This window comes from Xiphias gladius, chromosome 18 (genome assembly GCF_016859285.1).
Source record: "Xiphias gladius isolate SHS-SW01 ecotype Sanya breed wild chromosome 18, ASM1685928v1, whole genome shotgun sequence".
In the NCBI taxonomy this organism is placed as follows: Eukaryota; Metazoa; Chordata; class Actinopteri; order Istiophoriformes; family Xiphiidae; genus Xiphias; species Xiphias gladius.
The window spans coordinates 20,462,001-20,478,104 of record NC_053417.1 but is presented as its reverse complement, the minus strand read 5'-3'; the positions used below and the strand labels follow the sequence as shown (position 1 = coordinate 20,478,104).

The 16,104-nt window shown below is 40.5% G+C and overlaps 1 protein-coding gene across 3 annotated transcripts in view; it reads left to right on the top strand.

The window, feature by feature from the left end:
* LOC120803805 (cadherin-4-like) overlaps positions 1-16,104 on the top strand; it is a 317,870-nt gene that overhangs the window by 295,697 nt on the left and 6,069 nt on the right. For 2 of the 3 annotated variants that reach the window (XM_040152731.1, XM_040152730.1), the window contains 6 exons: positions 1,553-1,809; positions 7,079-7,221; positions 12,285-12,524; positions 12,933-13,169; positions 14,262-14,401; positions 14,493-14,657. In XM_040152731.1, the coding sequence (XP_040008665.1) occupies positions 1,553-1,809; positions 7,079-7,221; positions 12,285-12,524; positions 12,933-13,169; positions 14,262-14,401; positions 14,493-14,657 (1,182 nt within the window). Of the gene's footprint in view, positions 1-1,552; positions 1,810-7,078; positions 7,222-12,284; positions 12,525-12,932; positions 13,170-14,261; positions 14,402-14,492; positions 14,658-16,104 lie in introns of those variants that run through there. The other variant, XM_040152732.1, reaches the window with a different exon arrangement.

The window sequence follows — 16,104 nt, the reverse complement described above, 5'->3', positions numbered from 1 at the left end:
CGAACTAACACGTACACAGACATATCCGATCCAGTGCCCTTGTCAGCCAAGCTGCTTGATTAAGGATGCTTTTTTTATATCAGAGCCGTGCTGCCACTCTTTCCACTGATAACACTGAGGCAATGCAATATACAGATGTGCTCAAAGTCGTTAACATCACCATCAAACACCACAGACGCAAGCCTTAAGGCTGTAATCATCATCCGCCTATTTAGAAATGTGCCAGCAATACCTACAAGCACGGTATTTTGTTCTCTTTTTTATTTCCTTGCTTCTTGTTGTTTTCATTTGAACCTGATCATGTAGTCTTCATTAGGAGAGCACGGAACTGTCACTCTGGTTTAGGTTCAGCTGGCGAAACCCCCTGTAGAGTACGCATATACACACACACACACTCACTCAAAAGGCAGAGCTATGACAGCACCCTATGAATAGTATAAGCCCTGCTGCCTCTTCTCAGTGTGTGTGTGTGTGTGTGTGTGTGTGTGTGTGTGTGTGTGTGTGTGTGTGTGTGTGTGTGTGTGTGTGTGTGTGTGTGTGTGTGTGTGTGTGTGTGTGTGTGTGTGTTGGTAGCTTAGAGAGAATATGAGTCCAATTCATCAGGGGAACAATTGACACGGCGTCTGTTCATGTATCATGTCCTTTATCATCAACAAGGTTCAACGCATATTCCCCAGCCACAGGTGAAAGAGAAATGTTAAAAGGGTTTTAACACTATAATCAGAACAATATTTATAGTACAGATGTGCTTGAATACTTTACATGGTTTGCTCATAAAAAGTAATAATAATAATAATACTGCTGATAGTAGTTATAATCTTTGCTCATAAGATGATGATTTTTTTAACTGTAAATCAATGATGAAGATTGTAGTTTCAAGTAAAAAAAATTATTTATTTTTAAAATAATAAAGATTCACCTATTTGAAAAATAGTAAGAAAAAGTAAGATAAAATGATATATACAGGAGCACATAATAAATATAGTGTTTTCCCTATATTCATATAAATATTGTTTGTGCAAGCAAAACAAACATCTGTGCTTAATTATTTATCAAGTTATCACAGCTATGTCATGTCAAAAGCTCCTGGCAAATTAAAACACACATGCCTAGGTGACCATTAAATAACCCCGTCTTTAATGATTCTAAGGTTGTTTTAAGCTATTCCTTCACCGATGCAAGTAAGTACGAGTCCAGAGTTGTGAGCTCGTGGACGTGCGCACAACAGCACCACTGCTGAAAAAATCCTAGGATTGTAATCCAAAACAATGATAACACTGCAATAAATACCATATAAATATGGTAACTGTCCAAATGAAATTCTAACAAAGAGACACAAAGGTAAATGTTGCAGTGTTCAGGTATGACTACGAAGGGTACTGGTATACCTAGTGCCTAATTTGATCCCTCATGCAGGACTTCATTATCTACCAACTATCTTTGACTGTTTACCAAGAGAAGGCCTGAAATCTTTATGAAGTTTAAACTGTCTGAATTCCGTTTAACTTTATCTTCGCTCAGACTGTTATGAACTCCTCTTTCCTTCCTCTAGCCAGTAGACTTTGAGATGAACCGTGCCTTCATGCTGACGGTGGTGGTATCCAACCAGGCCCACCTTGCAAGTGGCATCCAGTCTTCGCTCCAGTCCACAGCTGGGGTCACCATATCTGTCCAGGATGTCAATGAACCCCCTTACTTCCCCACGAACCCAAAACACATCCGCTTTGAAGAGGGTGTCCCTGCTGGCACAAGCCTGACAACCTTCTCAGCCTCAGATCCTGACCGACTACAGATGCAGCAGACAATCAGGTACTGAGTGAAAACAGTAGATCAGACTGCAGAATTCGAGTCTTAATTGGGGTAATTCTGACATTTTAATAGCATTCCATTAGTTTAATTTTCTTCTGCTGCAAAGTAATTTAGATTTGATTACATAAGCTCTGTACAAAAGGTTGGTCTCTAGATACAGAAAAGTATTGTCTGAATGAGACTTGAAGTCCCGCTAGCTGCATTCTAGGCACAAGCCTTGCAGAAATCCCTCCATATGCACCAGCAGCAGGCTAAAAAGCCTCTTGGATAGGTTCCATGTCAATAGTTAGTGGTCAAAGTTCAACAAGGGGCGATATTTTGGCATCACCCATCTCTCAAAGTCTTACTGTGTGAAGTTTACGAGCCAGCGGAGAACTCTGAGTAAGGAGGGTAAGAGGGTTAATAGGGAGCAGTAGCCACTGGGGTAATCAGAAGTGTGTGGATTCTGTAGGTTGCATGAGCACATACATGCAGGTGCAACCCCCCCCCCCCCAAAACACACACACACACACACACAGACAGACACACACACACACACACAAACACGAACACACATAAACAGCAAGAGAGAGAGAACAAAGAATATGGAGGGAGGGGGGAGAATAAAGGGAACAGCTGGCTAGAGCCCAAACGTCTGACACAGCATTATGTCCACCTGCAGTGTTCTTTCTCTGCGCTAAGCCTCTCTGGATTTTAAATGTAAACCAACCTTTCAATGACCAGCAGACCTTTCCTCAGTCCTGCTGTCAACCTAACAGGGGCGGTGAGTGCATTACCGCCTTTCAAAGTTAGAGGTAATCTATTAAATGCACTTTACTCCATATTGATGTTGCAATTGTTTGATTATGATCACACAACTGCACGATCATGTTTCCACTCATGGTCACATGTAGAGTGTCCTTATAGATTATAGTTAGTCTATTAGTGTAATTTAGAACTACCACAGCAACTGAGTTGATAACATGACTGTTCAGTGTGACATTTATACCACCTCCTTCCAACCACCTTACACTCCAACAGCCCCTTCCTTCGCGTTTTCTCTGGGGAAAAGATCTAAACAAATTTCCTAGCTAATTTCACAGCAAATGAGAGTAAATTAAGTGTACGTTATAATTTCGGAAGACGCCAAAGTCACCAGCTGGTTTCTCTCTCCCTTCTCTCTGTCTCTGTCTAGCTCATCCTCTCAACCTGTTGAATTCCCTTTGACCTCTTTGGTTTCCTCCGTGTTTTTCCATGACCTGTGCAAGACTCCAGTCCTGTTCATCTTGTAATTAAGTTAGCCTTTTACAAGCATGCTGCGGTCTGTCACGGTCTCCTTAACACAAACACAAACCAAATCTCTTTCCTCTGCTCTCACCGCATGAGGAAGGAGGGCGACAGACATAGCAAAGCACCACCTCAATTGTTTGGATCCATTTGGATAGAACCACTATTGATCCCCCTGCTTTGCCCAAGTTCTACTCAAGACTGTTCTGCAAGGGCACTAATCACAGCTGTTCCCGCTGTCTCTTGAATCCTCATTATTGAGGAAGAAATAGAAATTAGTTTTATCACACAGAACTGAACTACTTAGTTGTGGTATCTGTTTGCACGGGTGACACATTTAGGTTTGACGTCACTGTTTGTGTTACAAGCAATTTATGGTGAGTGTCTTTGAATATGACAACGAGCAGTATGTCTTTGTAAATGGATGATGGAGATACATAAGGAGAAGAGAGAGAAGAAGATTAAGAGAGAGCAGTAAAGGTCGAAAGTAGGTTGAAAGAAAGACTGTGGAGGGAAGTAAAAGGAAGCTTGGGATGGTGAGCTGACTACAGGTCAAGGTTTGAAATTGACAGGAGCTTATAAAGGATGGACAGACTGACAGTGTCCTGTTGGCGTTGGGGAAGAGGTAATGTGGACAGGAGCAGGGCGTGGGGGGGGGCATCATGCATCACCCGCAGGCACCCAACCAGTAAGGTCAAGACATGGGACTGGAGACACTGGCATAAATGATTACCCAAACTGCCTTGGCCAAGCTTGAGACATGCATTTTTCATCCTCAGGGTCGGGGGTTTGAAAAATAAATGTCATACCTCTCCCTGCTGCTTGCTAAGATCACTAACCTGCAAGGCCCAATCATACATCCAGCTTTATTCACACACCAACCAACTCCCAAATGAGAGAAACCTTCAGGTAGAGGAGAGCTTGAGAAAGATTGGTAATAAGAGACAGGAATAAATAGTAAAACTTTCAAACACAGTATAACATTTAAACCAGATTTTTTTATTCCATACTAGCACTAGAGTAAACAAGAACTGTTTACCTTTCCAAGAAGACAAAAAATTGGCATGGCAGTACATAAGAAAGATAGCGATGTGGATTGCCCACAGAAATGTTGTTGACAGTTGGGACTTTTAAACAAAAACACTGTGGGTCTTTTCGCAGGAATTGTTCTAATGGCCAGAGTACCCTATCATGTACAGCGTGCTATCAGGAAAAATGAAGTCTGTATTTCGTTAACTTATTGGGAACTTATACTGAAGAGCAGGACTAATAACACAGGAGATTTTCTATTCATTGTGTTGGAAATTAGCTCATCTGCAAAGACTGTCCATTCAGGACTCCATTTGCTTCATATAAGGTGTATTACATCGGCCCTGAGGGCTGTTTAGGAGACTTAATTAAAGTGTGGTGATGAACAGAGTACTCTGCTTTGTGAACAAACCTTTGTGATTTGGCTTTTATCATCAAATGGCACACTTCCACTTGTGTTATCATGTAGTGTGCCCATTACTTAAGTAAGTCTCACACACACATTCTCCCCTCTGTCTTTTTTATTCTTCTTTGTCCCTGATATTAAGGGATCAGTTAATCCAAATCACAAAAAAACATATTTTCACACTTCTGTCGAGCTATGCTGATAGTTTTGGATTTATTTGCTCAAATTGTGAGATTTCCGCCTTTGAGATTTCTCCCTCCGCCCCAACACAGCGGAGGCTGATAGAATTTCCCTTTTTGTGCACATATTCAAAAGAACAGTTTGGCATTTTGGGAAATGTGGTTATTCACTTTCTTGCTTAAAGTTAGAGGAGTACATTGATACCACTTTCATGTCTGTGTGCTAAATATGAAACTAGAGTCAGCAGACGATTAGCTTAGCTCAGCATAAAGACTGGGAACAGGAGGAAACAGCTAGCCTAGCTCTGTCCAGAGGTACAAAAAAATCCACCTACAGTACCAGCACCTCTAACACTAACTAATTAACACTTGTCATTTCTGTAATCTGTACACAAACTGCAGAGTAAAAATAGTAAATTGTGATTTTATGGGGAGTTACGTGCTGGGCTATTTCTCGGCTTACAGCAGTGACTTCCTGGAGTCTTGTCATCACTGTGAGGGTGCCAGGCAATTAGTAGAAACTCCAGGGCACCAGACTCCAATTTCCATACAGATTAAACAAACAAGTGTGCTGTATTAATTAGTGACCTTTAGAGGTGCTAGTAGGCAGATTTTTTTAATCTTGGACAGCGCCAGGCTAGCTGTTTCTCCCTGTCAAGCTAATCGTTTGCTGGCTCCGGCTTCATATTTAGCATACACGCACGAGACTTGCATTGATCTTCTGATTCAACTCTTGTCAAACTATTGTTTTAATAAATTCAACAGCATGTTTTTTCCAAGAACGATGTTCCTGGTATTTGGGTGAACTGATCCTTTAATTTTCCTCTGCTCAGTAGGAAGTGTACCAGTTTGTCTACATTCCACTGGAAAGATAGAGGACATTTTTCTCTCTGCCCACACAGAGAGATTCAGTTTGGCATGGCAAAGCCAACAGAGATGCAGTTGGACACAGAACAGCAGTAGGTATCAAGTCAGTCTTAATGAGGACATTAAAACCGGATCATACAGCCATGCTGCTACTTCCGAATGTCACCTCTCCCTGCCCCTCTTTCCTCTCACACCCATTCCTGTTCATTTCCCTCACCCTTTTATCCCACCCTCCCACTGCGATGGACTCACTGTGGTCCTGTTGGTGATTTCACAGTCCACCAGTTAGTAGCTGAGGGCTTGGCTAGCCTGTGTGAGACCATCCAGAGTGTGGGAATGTCATCTCTGTGATCCCCTTCCCCACACTGCACTATGCCTTGGATCATGCCCACTGCCTACTGGGAAAATCCCACCTCCCTCACTGCTGGAGAGAGATTATACTCTGTGTCCACCCCCCTCCTTATCACCACCCATCCCTCTAGGCTTCTATTTTCCTCCATGTAAGTAGGAATATACATTGGGTATTTAATCAAACACAAATAAACAAGTGGACTGTATACTGAAGGTAAGTACACAACAATTCAATAATATAAAAGCAAGGTTAAGGTCATATCCATTTCATTTTGTATGGATTTAAAAGCTTGGAGTGTATGCCAAATAACAAGATGGCCTTATTGCCCAAACTGACATTCAGTAAATGAAATCGGATGGATGTAGAAACCTTGTTGTGTAAGGCCAGGGTGTCACATGTCCACAGATGATGTTTCACACGCAAAAGTGATATTGCAACCAGAAGAGGTGCCAGTTGATGAACTCTGTATCACAGAGGGAATGAGACGAGGATGAGAAGATACAGACAGGGATAAGAAAATGTATGAATACAAAAGCACAGCAAGATGAGGTGAGGCGGCACGGGTTGAGGGAGATCAGATAAAACTGAAAGTGTGGAACGAGCCGAAAGCAACAAAAGCCAGAGAAACAAGAACAGTTAGATCAGAGTGAGATTGGGTTTCAATCCTGGAGATGATCCCCTCGCCACCTGCTACCACATCCACTTTCTTGTTTGACGATCTGCACCAAGATTCTGTCATCCTGTCTCCGGCCGATACACGGCTTCCCAGTACACCCACAGGAACATTTGCAAACATACATGCATTAAAACATCCATGTATATAATTCTGTCAGGTAGTTTAGCCTTCTCCAGCCTAAGCAAAGACTTTCCGAGAATATGTGCGTGCAACACACACACAGGCAGTTGCAGCAGTGCTTAACTAGGGAGGTAATTGACTTCAATGCCTGGTACACAGGAGTGAAAAATGAGGTGAAATTGACTGTAGGCTTCAGGCTGTGGAGAAGTCAATGAAGAATTAAACTGTGTGAAGGTCAGACTGTTGTGATTTTGTGAGAGTGTGTACGTACCGGCAATCTAAGTATGCACAGATGCAAGAGAAAATTCATAATTGCTTGTAAACACAGAAAGCCTGGCGCTAACTTCTCCATCGATCTGTCCTTGTGTGTCTAGGTATTCAAAGCTGAATGACCCTGCGGACTGGTTGTCCATCAACAGAACCAATGGTCAGATAGTAACCACGGCAATGCTCGACCGGGAGTCCATCTATGTCAAAAACAATATATATGAAGCCACATTCCTGGCAACAGACAATGGTAAGAGAATCTTTTAGTGATTTAAGCTTTTTTTTTTCCATTTAAAATCAGTGATCAAGGTTGCTGCTTCCTATATACCATTTTTTTGTCCCCATTCTCATTTGTTTTAGCATTCCTGCACAGTTCATTTTACAGACCCAAAAAACATACCTAAAGTACAGTTTAAAACATATTATCAGTTAAATTAACATTATTATAACAAAAAAATATAATTTTAATTTGATACAAACACATTGCATAGTTGACATATTGCACATTTTAGACATCACTGTTTTTGATTATAGGGATATGATCATGCTACCTTCTCTGCTCTGAATCCATGTACAACTTACCACTTTCACACTGGACATCATGATTTATATCAGAATGTTGGCTGTTCTTGAACACGAAGGAGGTGAATGCAATTTTGATCAAAACATGCTGCTTTTGCATATTTCTCTGTACCAGAAATGTCCACAGTTTTTAACTTCCAGCAATTATGGCACAGGAATTCAGAACTGGCAATTTCTTCATAATGCTCGCAAAAATTCAGATTTGGTAAGACCATTATCTGGTACTACAGTATAATATACATCAAAACACAATTTAAGCATCCTAGAAATCACTTTGAATCTGCTCCCATTAATTTTAAAGCAATTTCTTATTGTCTACATTATGTATGTATCGCATACTCAGGGCTTATGACTGGAAGGTCACCTGTTAAGGTCCCAAAACCAGTAGCAGACATGTGGGTAGGGAAGTAAATAAGTGCCTGCAACAACTTATTGTATAATAATAAAAATAATAAATAATTATGGTCAAAGTTTTCTTGAGCAAGGCGCTCACTTTTGATTCCAATGGAGTGAATGTGAATCATTGTTGAAAGGAGCCGGTGTGTAGATAAATACAGGTTTAAGTTGAAAAATGTTGCCTAGTGTTTGTCAGGTAGAGTCTGTAACTTAATTCTAAAACACAATCTTTAAGTCAAACTACTTGAATACATGTAACAGCTTAAAAAAATTAAGACATTTACGTGGATTTAGAGAGATATAACGACACGGAAGCAGCATTCAAGTGCAGTGCAGTGGTCACTGTTGATTTCCTCTTCTCTTCTCTCCTCTCCTCTCCTCCTTTCTTTTCTTCTGTCTATGCCTACCTTTTCTTTTTCCTTCTCAAAAGTTGTGTGGCATATATTATTTGCTCTGCTTCAAAGTTGAAACTCAAGCTTAACCGAGCACAAACTCAATCACAGCAAAAAAATAAGTTCTTTTTTTTCTCGAGAGGAAGTGAGTGCTTTTTCTCAAGTAAAGAAGGGAATGCTTTTTCGCTCCCCAACTGCCTTATCAGTGATGTGCATTGCAGTGGTGTGTTTACCTTAAGTTGAGTTGGCTTTGAAACATTGGTGTATTTATAGGTGTGAGCATCTGTGAATGCACTCATTTGCAACACATTTATGTGAGCGTGTGTGCGTGTGTGCGTGTGTGTGTGTGTGTGTGTGTGTGTGTGTTGATGTACAATTATTAGCGATGACTGACAATGTCAGAAACCATGATGGGTAATCTGCTGCGATGATGGGAAGGAAGAGGCAGCGGGATTAGAGGTTGACACGCTCCTGTCTTTTGGACTTCACAAACATCTCATTTACTCCCTGTTTTTTCTCTCTCCCTTGTAGTTCCTGGCCTTCTTCATCATTTCAGTATGTTACCTATTTCCTTGAAGAGCCCATAGGCCCTCGGGCCCTTTTTTCATCTGACCTCTGTGAAGTGCAGTTTAGACAGGGATGTTACTAATAGGTTTGACTGATACTGAGACTGCAGTAAGTCCAAAAAACGAAAAGCAAGCTGTTCAAGTTATGTGTGTGTATGTGTATGTTTGCTTGTGTGTGTGTGTGTGTGTGTGTACATCAGTCTGACTGTGGGTGTTGCTGGAGTGCCAGCCTTCATAACATGAGAGGGATTATGGTAAGAAGTACTATGAGACAGTAAGGATAGTAGGACAGGACATGGAGAGGTGGTGACAGCATCATGAGAGGTACACTTGTACTGCCACCATATTTTTATGTTGTCCCCGAACACGATCTGTGTGCCTCAGACCTTTTTTGACACACACGTTTCCTTTTCAAACACCTATGGGATTGTTTATGCGTTTATGTGCTCTTCAAAGAACATATGGTAGTCTTGCTACAAGTCTTTTCACCATCCCTCACATCTCTGAGTCACCATCAAAAAAAGCAGTTAATACAAATCCTTTTGAGGAATTTACACAAACATAATTATTTATTTAGCTGGATAAAACCCACATAATTCTCCTATCAGCTGTGGCAAGCTGCTTCCACATGTCCCCCATACATGGCTGGGATTAACAAACCAGCAGGACGGGAAAGCCTCCGACTATATTTGTGTGTGCATGTGCGTGGTGGTGCATGCGTTTATCAGTGTGTTTATGCTTCAGTATGTAGATGTGTTAAATTTGCATTTAAGACTATACATTAAGCATGTATGCTAATAACGATGCATATTCAGGAAGCCACCAATGATGAAACTGTATACATAGTGAAAATCAAATAAAATTTTCCTCTGAATAGGTTGTAATATTTTTACAGGTAACATTATTATATCACCTATTGAATGTGACATTGTGTAATCATAATATAGACTATGATGTAGTCATAGTATATGATTATTGTCAGAATGCAGTTACTTAAGATATTACTTTAATAGTATTACTATGTCATCAGTTTTATAGACTTTATGAGGTAGTAATGTATATAATAGTTATTATCTGGTATAATTTTAATTCATTAATTTGTTAATTTTATATATTTTCTCATCATAACTAATAACATTAACAGGTTTTAAATTTGTTTTGTTCTTAGAGCCCACTTTTTATTTAAGTTTTTATTATTTGGCTATCTATATAATGTGGTAGCTGTTACATTATTCACTTTATATGTGGATTGTCCAGTTTTGACATTAAGGTAAGTATTAGATGAAATAAAGTAGATGATGAGTGTTATGTTTGATGTATCTCTACACTATGAATCCTTAAACCTGGCCTTAACTTAATCCTTACCTAGACTAAAATAAACAACTTTTCAGCGACAATTATCCTGAAACTCTAGCTAAAACTCTTGCTAAACTCTACTGGAGGTCTAGTGGCAAATTCTATAGTGATCACTTGATAAGTCTTTACCAATCAGTTGCATAATATGGTGTGATCTGCAGTACTAATCGTAGTATTACCAATCAGACAGAGCTCAATCTGTCGACAGACTCACTTACAGCCCCCCGTCTTTAACTGTGTCTAACTCTTCTTGTGTCTTCTCTTGCTCTGTTGCCATGTTTAATTGGCAGATCTGTCAGCTTTGCATAAATCTTTGTAAATTACATCGCCCTTATCTCATCCCAGAGATGGGCCCTTGGGTCGCTTGATTACAATGGCTAAGCCAGTGGGGCATGGCGGGGAAATGGCTCGTAATTGGAGGCAGCTAAGGGTCTTCACCCCCTGACACACACTCAATAAACAGCTCTGAGCTTTATATTGCTGAGCACTCTTTTTTCAAATTTTTGTGTGCCACATTTTCATACCACACATTCACGTTCATGCATTCTCGTCCCCACTCTGCTATCTCACTCTGATTGTTTAAAGTGTCTATTCTTTACCCTCAATTCTCTATTAATGCTGTTGCTGATGGTCTGTTGCTCTGTTCAGTCAGTGCAAAAGTGTGTGTCTGTGTGCACCAGTGCATGTTATTACAGTCCAAGGCTGACAAAATTGTAGTGAACCAGCACCTGCAATGGCTGCCTACAGTCAAATCAGACCAAATTGCTCCAATTTCCTAAACAGTTTCCACAGACTTACAACATGGACTCAACATTGGTGTAAAGTCTATAGGAGTTCATGTAAGAGAATATCACAACTCTAACAGCTCCCTAATAAGCCACATCCACAAATCTATATGTATTACAAGATTGTTGCTAAAATTCTAAGCATATACAATAAGCCAATCCTGTGCTATAACCACTGTGTGTGTTCAACAGGAAGTCAGTCACACTTGTAGAATCAAATTTAGTTAAGAAGAAAAAAAAAGTCACAGTGACTACAGCTTTAACGCAGGGGTTCCTCTAACTTCAACCTACCCAGAGGAGAGCAGACAACGTATCTGTTTGGCAAAATCTACCATATTTACATCACAGAATAGTGGAGTTAATTAATTTATATTGTCACAGTTAAATGAAATGGATTATTAAATCATGGATTATAAATTAAATGCATGTGATTGGCTACTATAAGCCTGCAGTGTGGGAAAGCCACCAATGCTTTACTTACTCAGGTAACATTGTAACAATGAAGGACTTTGGAAATCTTCTTAGGGGTTATGGAAAACAAATGAGTAACCTACTTCAGGAGTGCTTGATTATCTGTGAACAGGGAGTAATTTTTTTATAACCACTATTTATGTAGGCATTCAATGGAGATATCTTCTTAACATAGAGGCATGCATTTACAAGTGTATTTAAGTGACTGTGTAAGGTGAGAATGGAGGACTGAGTGCGCAACAATGAGAATGCGCAGTTCACCTTTGAAGAAATACATTTTTAATATTGCAGACAGGGGTGCCTGTCATCTTCAATGACTCTCATAGAATTGTGTAAATACACACAGACAAAAACTTGTTTGATTGTGTTATAGTCATCATTACTGTACCTAAGCCCTCTCTAGGAGATTGGATGTGCTATGTCTGCATCTGGATCGACTGTGATGGGTTTGATTTGGCTGTAAGGCTTAAAAGAGGAGCTGGAAAGCACAAATGTCAGAAGTATTTCTGTCAACAGCAGAAATTCTCTTCCAGCTCTACAGCAAAACTACCTCTAACATCACCACTGCAAATAAGCAGTGTTCTTTTCACCTCTTCTCTTTTCTTTTTTATCTCTCTTTTTATTCTCTTCCATTATTTTCCTCCCCTCTGTGGGCCTTCAACTCCTTTCTTTCACTCTCTGTCGTCCCTTTCACTGCACAAATCTTCTCTACATCTCTTACTCTCGTCATGATTCTGTTTTCTCTCCTCCTCTCCCTGCTCACAGGCGCTCCTGCCACCAGTGGCACAGGCACATTGCAGATCTATTTGATAGATATTAATGACAACCCTCCAGCACTCATACCCAGGGAGTCTCAGATCTGTGAGAGGATGAACAAGAATGTCAACGGTGTCAACATCACTGCCGCTGACGCCGACACGGACCCCAACGCTGGACCTTTTGTCTTCGAGCTCCACAACTTCCCCACCAGTATCCGTCGCAACTGGACGATTTCTCGGCTCAGTGGTGAGGAGGTGTCAGCACACAAGTACAGTATCAGGAAAAATGAAAAATTTATGTTTTTGATAGCAAAAGAGGTTTAATCCAGCAGTTGGTTCAAATCTGCATTATTATTTATAGTAATTCTGATCAGACACTTAAAGCTCCTTAAACCTTTCTTGGCTATATATCAATATCAGTTTGGTTATTTTGAATGTGACTTTGCAAATGTGATTTTATGATAGTGGTTTCAACCATATTGAAATCCTTATGTGGAACCTATTTGCAAGATTTCGATCAGAATAAACTGTATTTATGTAAATTGTTGGTCATTAAAGCTGCAGGTAGAAAACCTGCAGAGTTTTTGAATAATAAATGTGATGAATTGGAACATCTAGTAACTTTTCTTTCATTTCCTCTTTCCTCTTTACACAGGCAACTATGCCCGCCTCGGTCTGCGGTACCAGATATATTTAGAGCCGGGGGTGTATGAGGTCCCTGTAATTGTGTCGGACTCAGGAAACCCTCCATTGTCCAACAGGTCAGTCATCAAAGTGAAGGTGTGTCCCTGCGATGAAAATGGAGACTGCACCACTCTCGGGGCCGTGGCAGCCGCTGGCCTGGGAACTGGAGCTATCATCTCCATCCTGATCTGCATCATCATACTGCTCAGTGAGTATCAGCTGTTGAAATCCCAGCAAGTTTTGAAATCTCTTTTCATTAATAATAATAATAATAATAATCGTAAATTTTATTTCTATAGCACCTCTCAAAGCCAGAGTTACAAGGATGACATGCAAACAATATACAGATAATTTACATAAAATCAAAAAAGCTACAAAAATTTAAATAATAATAATAAAAGTTAAATAACACTAATGAATAAAATAATACTACAAAGAAAAGAAAGATGGGAGGAAAAATAAAGGAGGAACAGTTTGTATGTCAGTATTCATATTACTGTTTTCTGGTCAGACACTGCTATGGTTTAGGTTTAGGCATAAAAACTACTTGGTCAAGGTAAGGAAAAGACTGTGGTCATGGTTTAATTGACCGTTGTTTGGAAACAAATTTTGAATTTTGAATAGTTCCATCCATCCACCCAACCTGCTCCATAAGAGGTTTCATAATTACGTCATGCTACCGTTACCTGTGCACAGCTGCACGAGGTAAACATAGGTTGTTTGTCTTTTTTTCCATCAAGAGCAAAGGGAGGAAGCTTGCTGGGGATGTTCAAGTAAAAATTACATCTTTTTGGCTCAAGGTATAGAAATGTCTCAACAGCTTTTGAATGGATTGCCATGAAATTTGGTACAGACATTCATGTCCCCCACAGGATAAATTGTAACTGTTTTGGTGATGCGCTGTCATGAGGTCAAAGTACGTTACGGTATGTTTGTCCACTACTTTGGTTAATGACCATATAGCTGGAAAACTAATGACACTGCCATCAGCCTCAGCTGTAGTTTGAGTATTTTGCGAATCAGTATGTGACCATGCTAAGTGGCTAAACTAAGATGGTGAACATGGTAAACATTATACCTGCTTAATGTTGGACCTGTCATTGTGAGCATGTTAGCATGCCGACTTTAGCATTTAGCTCAAGCTCAATTTAGCCTCACAGAGCAGCTAGCATGGCTATAGACTCCTAGTCTTGTTAGTGAAAGGTGTAAAGTATTTCCTGATTGTCTGTTTTGTTTTTTGAAACAGGTTGTTGCAGCGTACCCTACAGGCTTTACCATGTTCATGTGTGTATTATTGCAGGCATGGTGCTATTGTTTGTGGTATGGATCAAGCGCAGAGAGAAGGAGAGGCAAACAAAGCAGCTGCTAATTGACCCTGAAGATGATGTCAGAGACAACATCCTCAAATATGATGAAGAGGGAGGAGGAGAAGAGGACCAGGTCAGATCCTGAGAGACACACACACATACACACGTGCTTTCTATGTTGACCTGTGCTCTGCTTACATTTGTATGCCCCTGTGGCTGTGTAGGACTATGACCTGAGCCAGCTGCAGCAGCCCGACTCCTTGGAGCACATCATCAACAAGCCGCCCGGTGTCCGCAGGGTGGACGAGCGTCCCATCATCCCTGAGTCCCAGTACCCGATTAGACCTGTCGTGCCCCATCCTGGAGACATCGGGGACTTCATCCACGAGGTGAATTTACACACACACACACACACACACACACACACACACACACACACACACACACACACACACACATTACATCTCACATTCACAGGAGCTCAACAGTCATTAACAGTCAATCATTAGATTGTTTCTCCAACAGTGGGCTGGTGATGGAAACAGTGTAGAGTTTTGTTTTACTTTACAGCTGCTCTCACTGTGCGAGATTTATTCACACACACACACACACTCGCACATGTGCACACACACACACACACACACACACACACACACACACACACACACACACACACACACACTCACACTTTCACACACATAATTCCAGCGTTGGCACAATGATGCTAGAAAATGCTGATTGACAGACTCATGACAACACGTTCACACTCGAAGGGTGTTGGCAGCTGTTCAGCTTTGATCCATCCAGCCTTGACACTCTCTCTCTCTCTCTCTCTCTCTCCCCCTCACTCACACATATACTCACCTGGTATCGCTCCAGCAGTCTGGTAAAACACAAACACAGCAAACACATGGTGCCCCTGCCGCGCACTGTGCCCTTGTGGGTTGAGGCTTTTTAGGTTTCTATCCATAGCATCTCTCTGTATTCCAGTGAAGTGGATTAAGTCAAATTCTCCTCACTTGCTTAACCTTCAGGTCAATGTCATTCATTTGTCATTCTAAGAATCAAGTACAAGTTTGAGCATTGGCATAAACAAATGAAGACCACTTCATACCTTATTTATGAAACAGAAACAAAGTAATGATTAATAAGGTTTAATTGCACATTGATAAATCAGATTCAGAAACAAGAACGGGCCAAAGCAGCTCCTTATGGATGTATTTATATACATGAAATGTGCCAATTTTTGCAGTTAAAGTGATTGTTGGCCTGTTAAAAGTAAAGGTTCAGTGCAGACAACTTTGCCTCAGCCTACATGTTACAGAAATTAGGCGTACCAGAGGAATTGGATCCTAAAAAGCCTATAGAGTTTTTTCACCACAATTATTTTATTGAATAATAACAATCAAAACTTGTATAGTGACAAAATAATATGCTGTTCTTCTTTGTCAAAAAGAATGAACAATACATTTGATATTATGTATTTTCAATAGCTTCCCATGCACAGTGCCTTGTATATTTTTTTAAATTGCATATATGTTTTTCAAATTTGAGACTGCAAAGGGCTACGACAAAGATAGAACTGATAACGATAGCAGTGGGTGCTAAGCTAACTGACAAAAACAAACACCGCATTTCCTGTGACCAGTTAAATGTTTTAATGTGAAGATGCAGCATTCAGAAATGTTCGGCCTGCCTTAGCAGTAACTTCATACAGCATTTTTTTCCCGGGGATGTCGCCACAGACACCCAACTCGTAATACCGTAAATATATAAATATTGCAATACTTCCATCGGTGGGCCATAGGCTCAGGCACCATTGGGTTACCCCGTTTG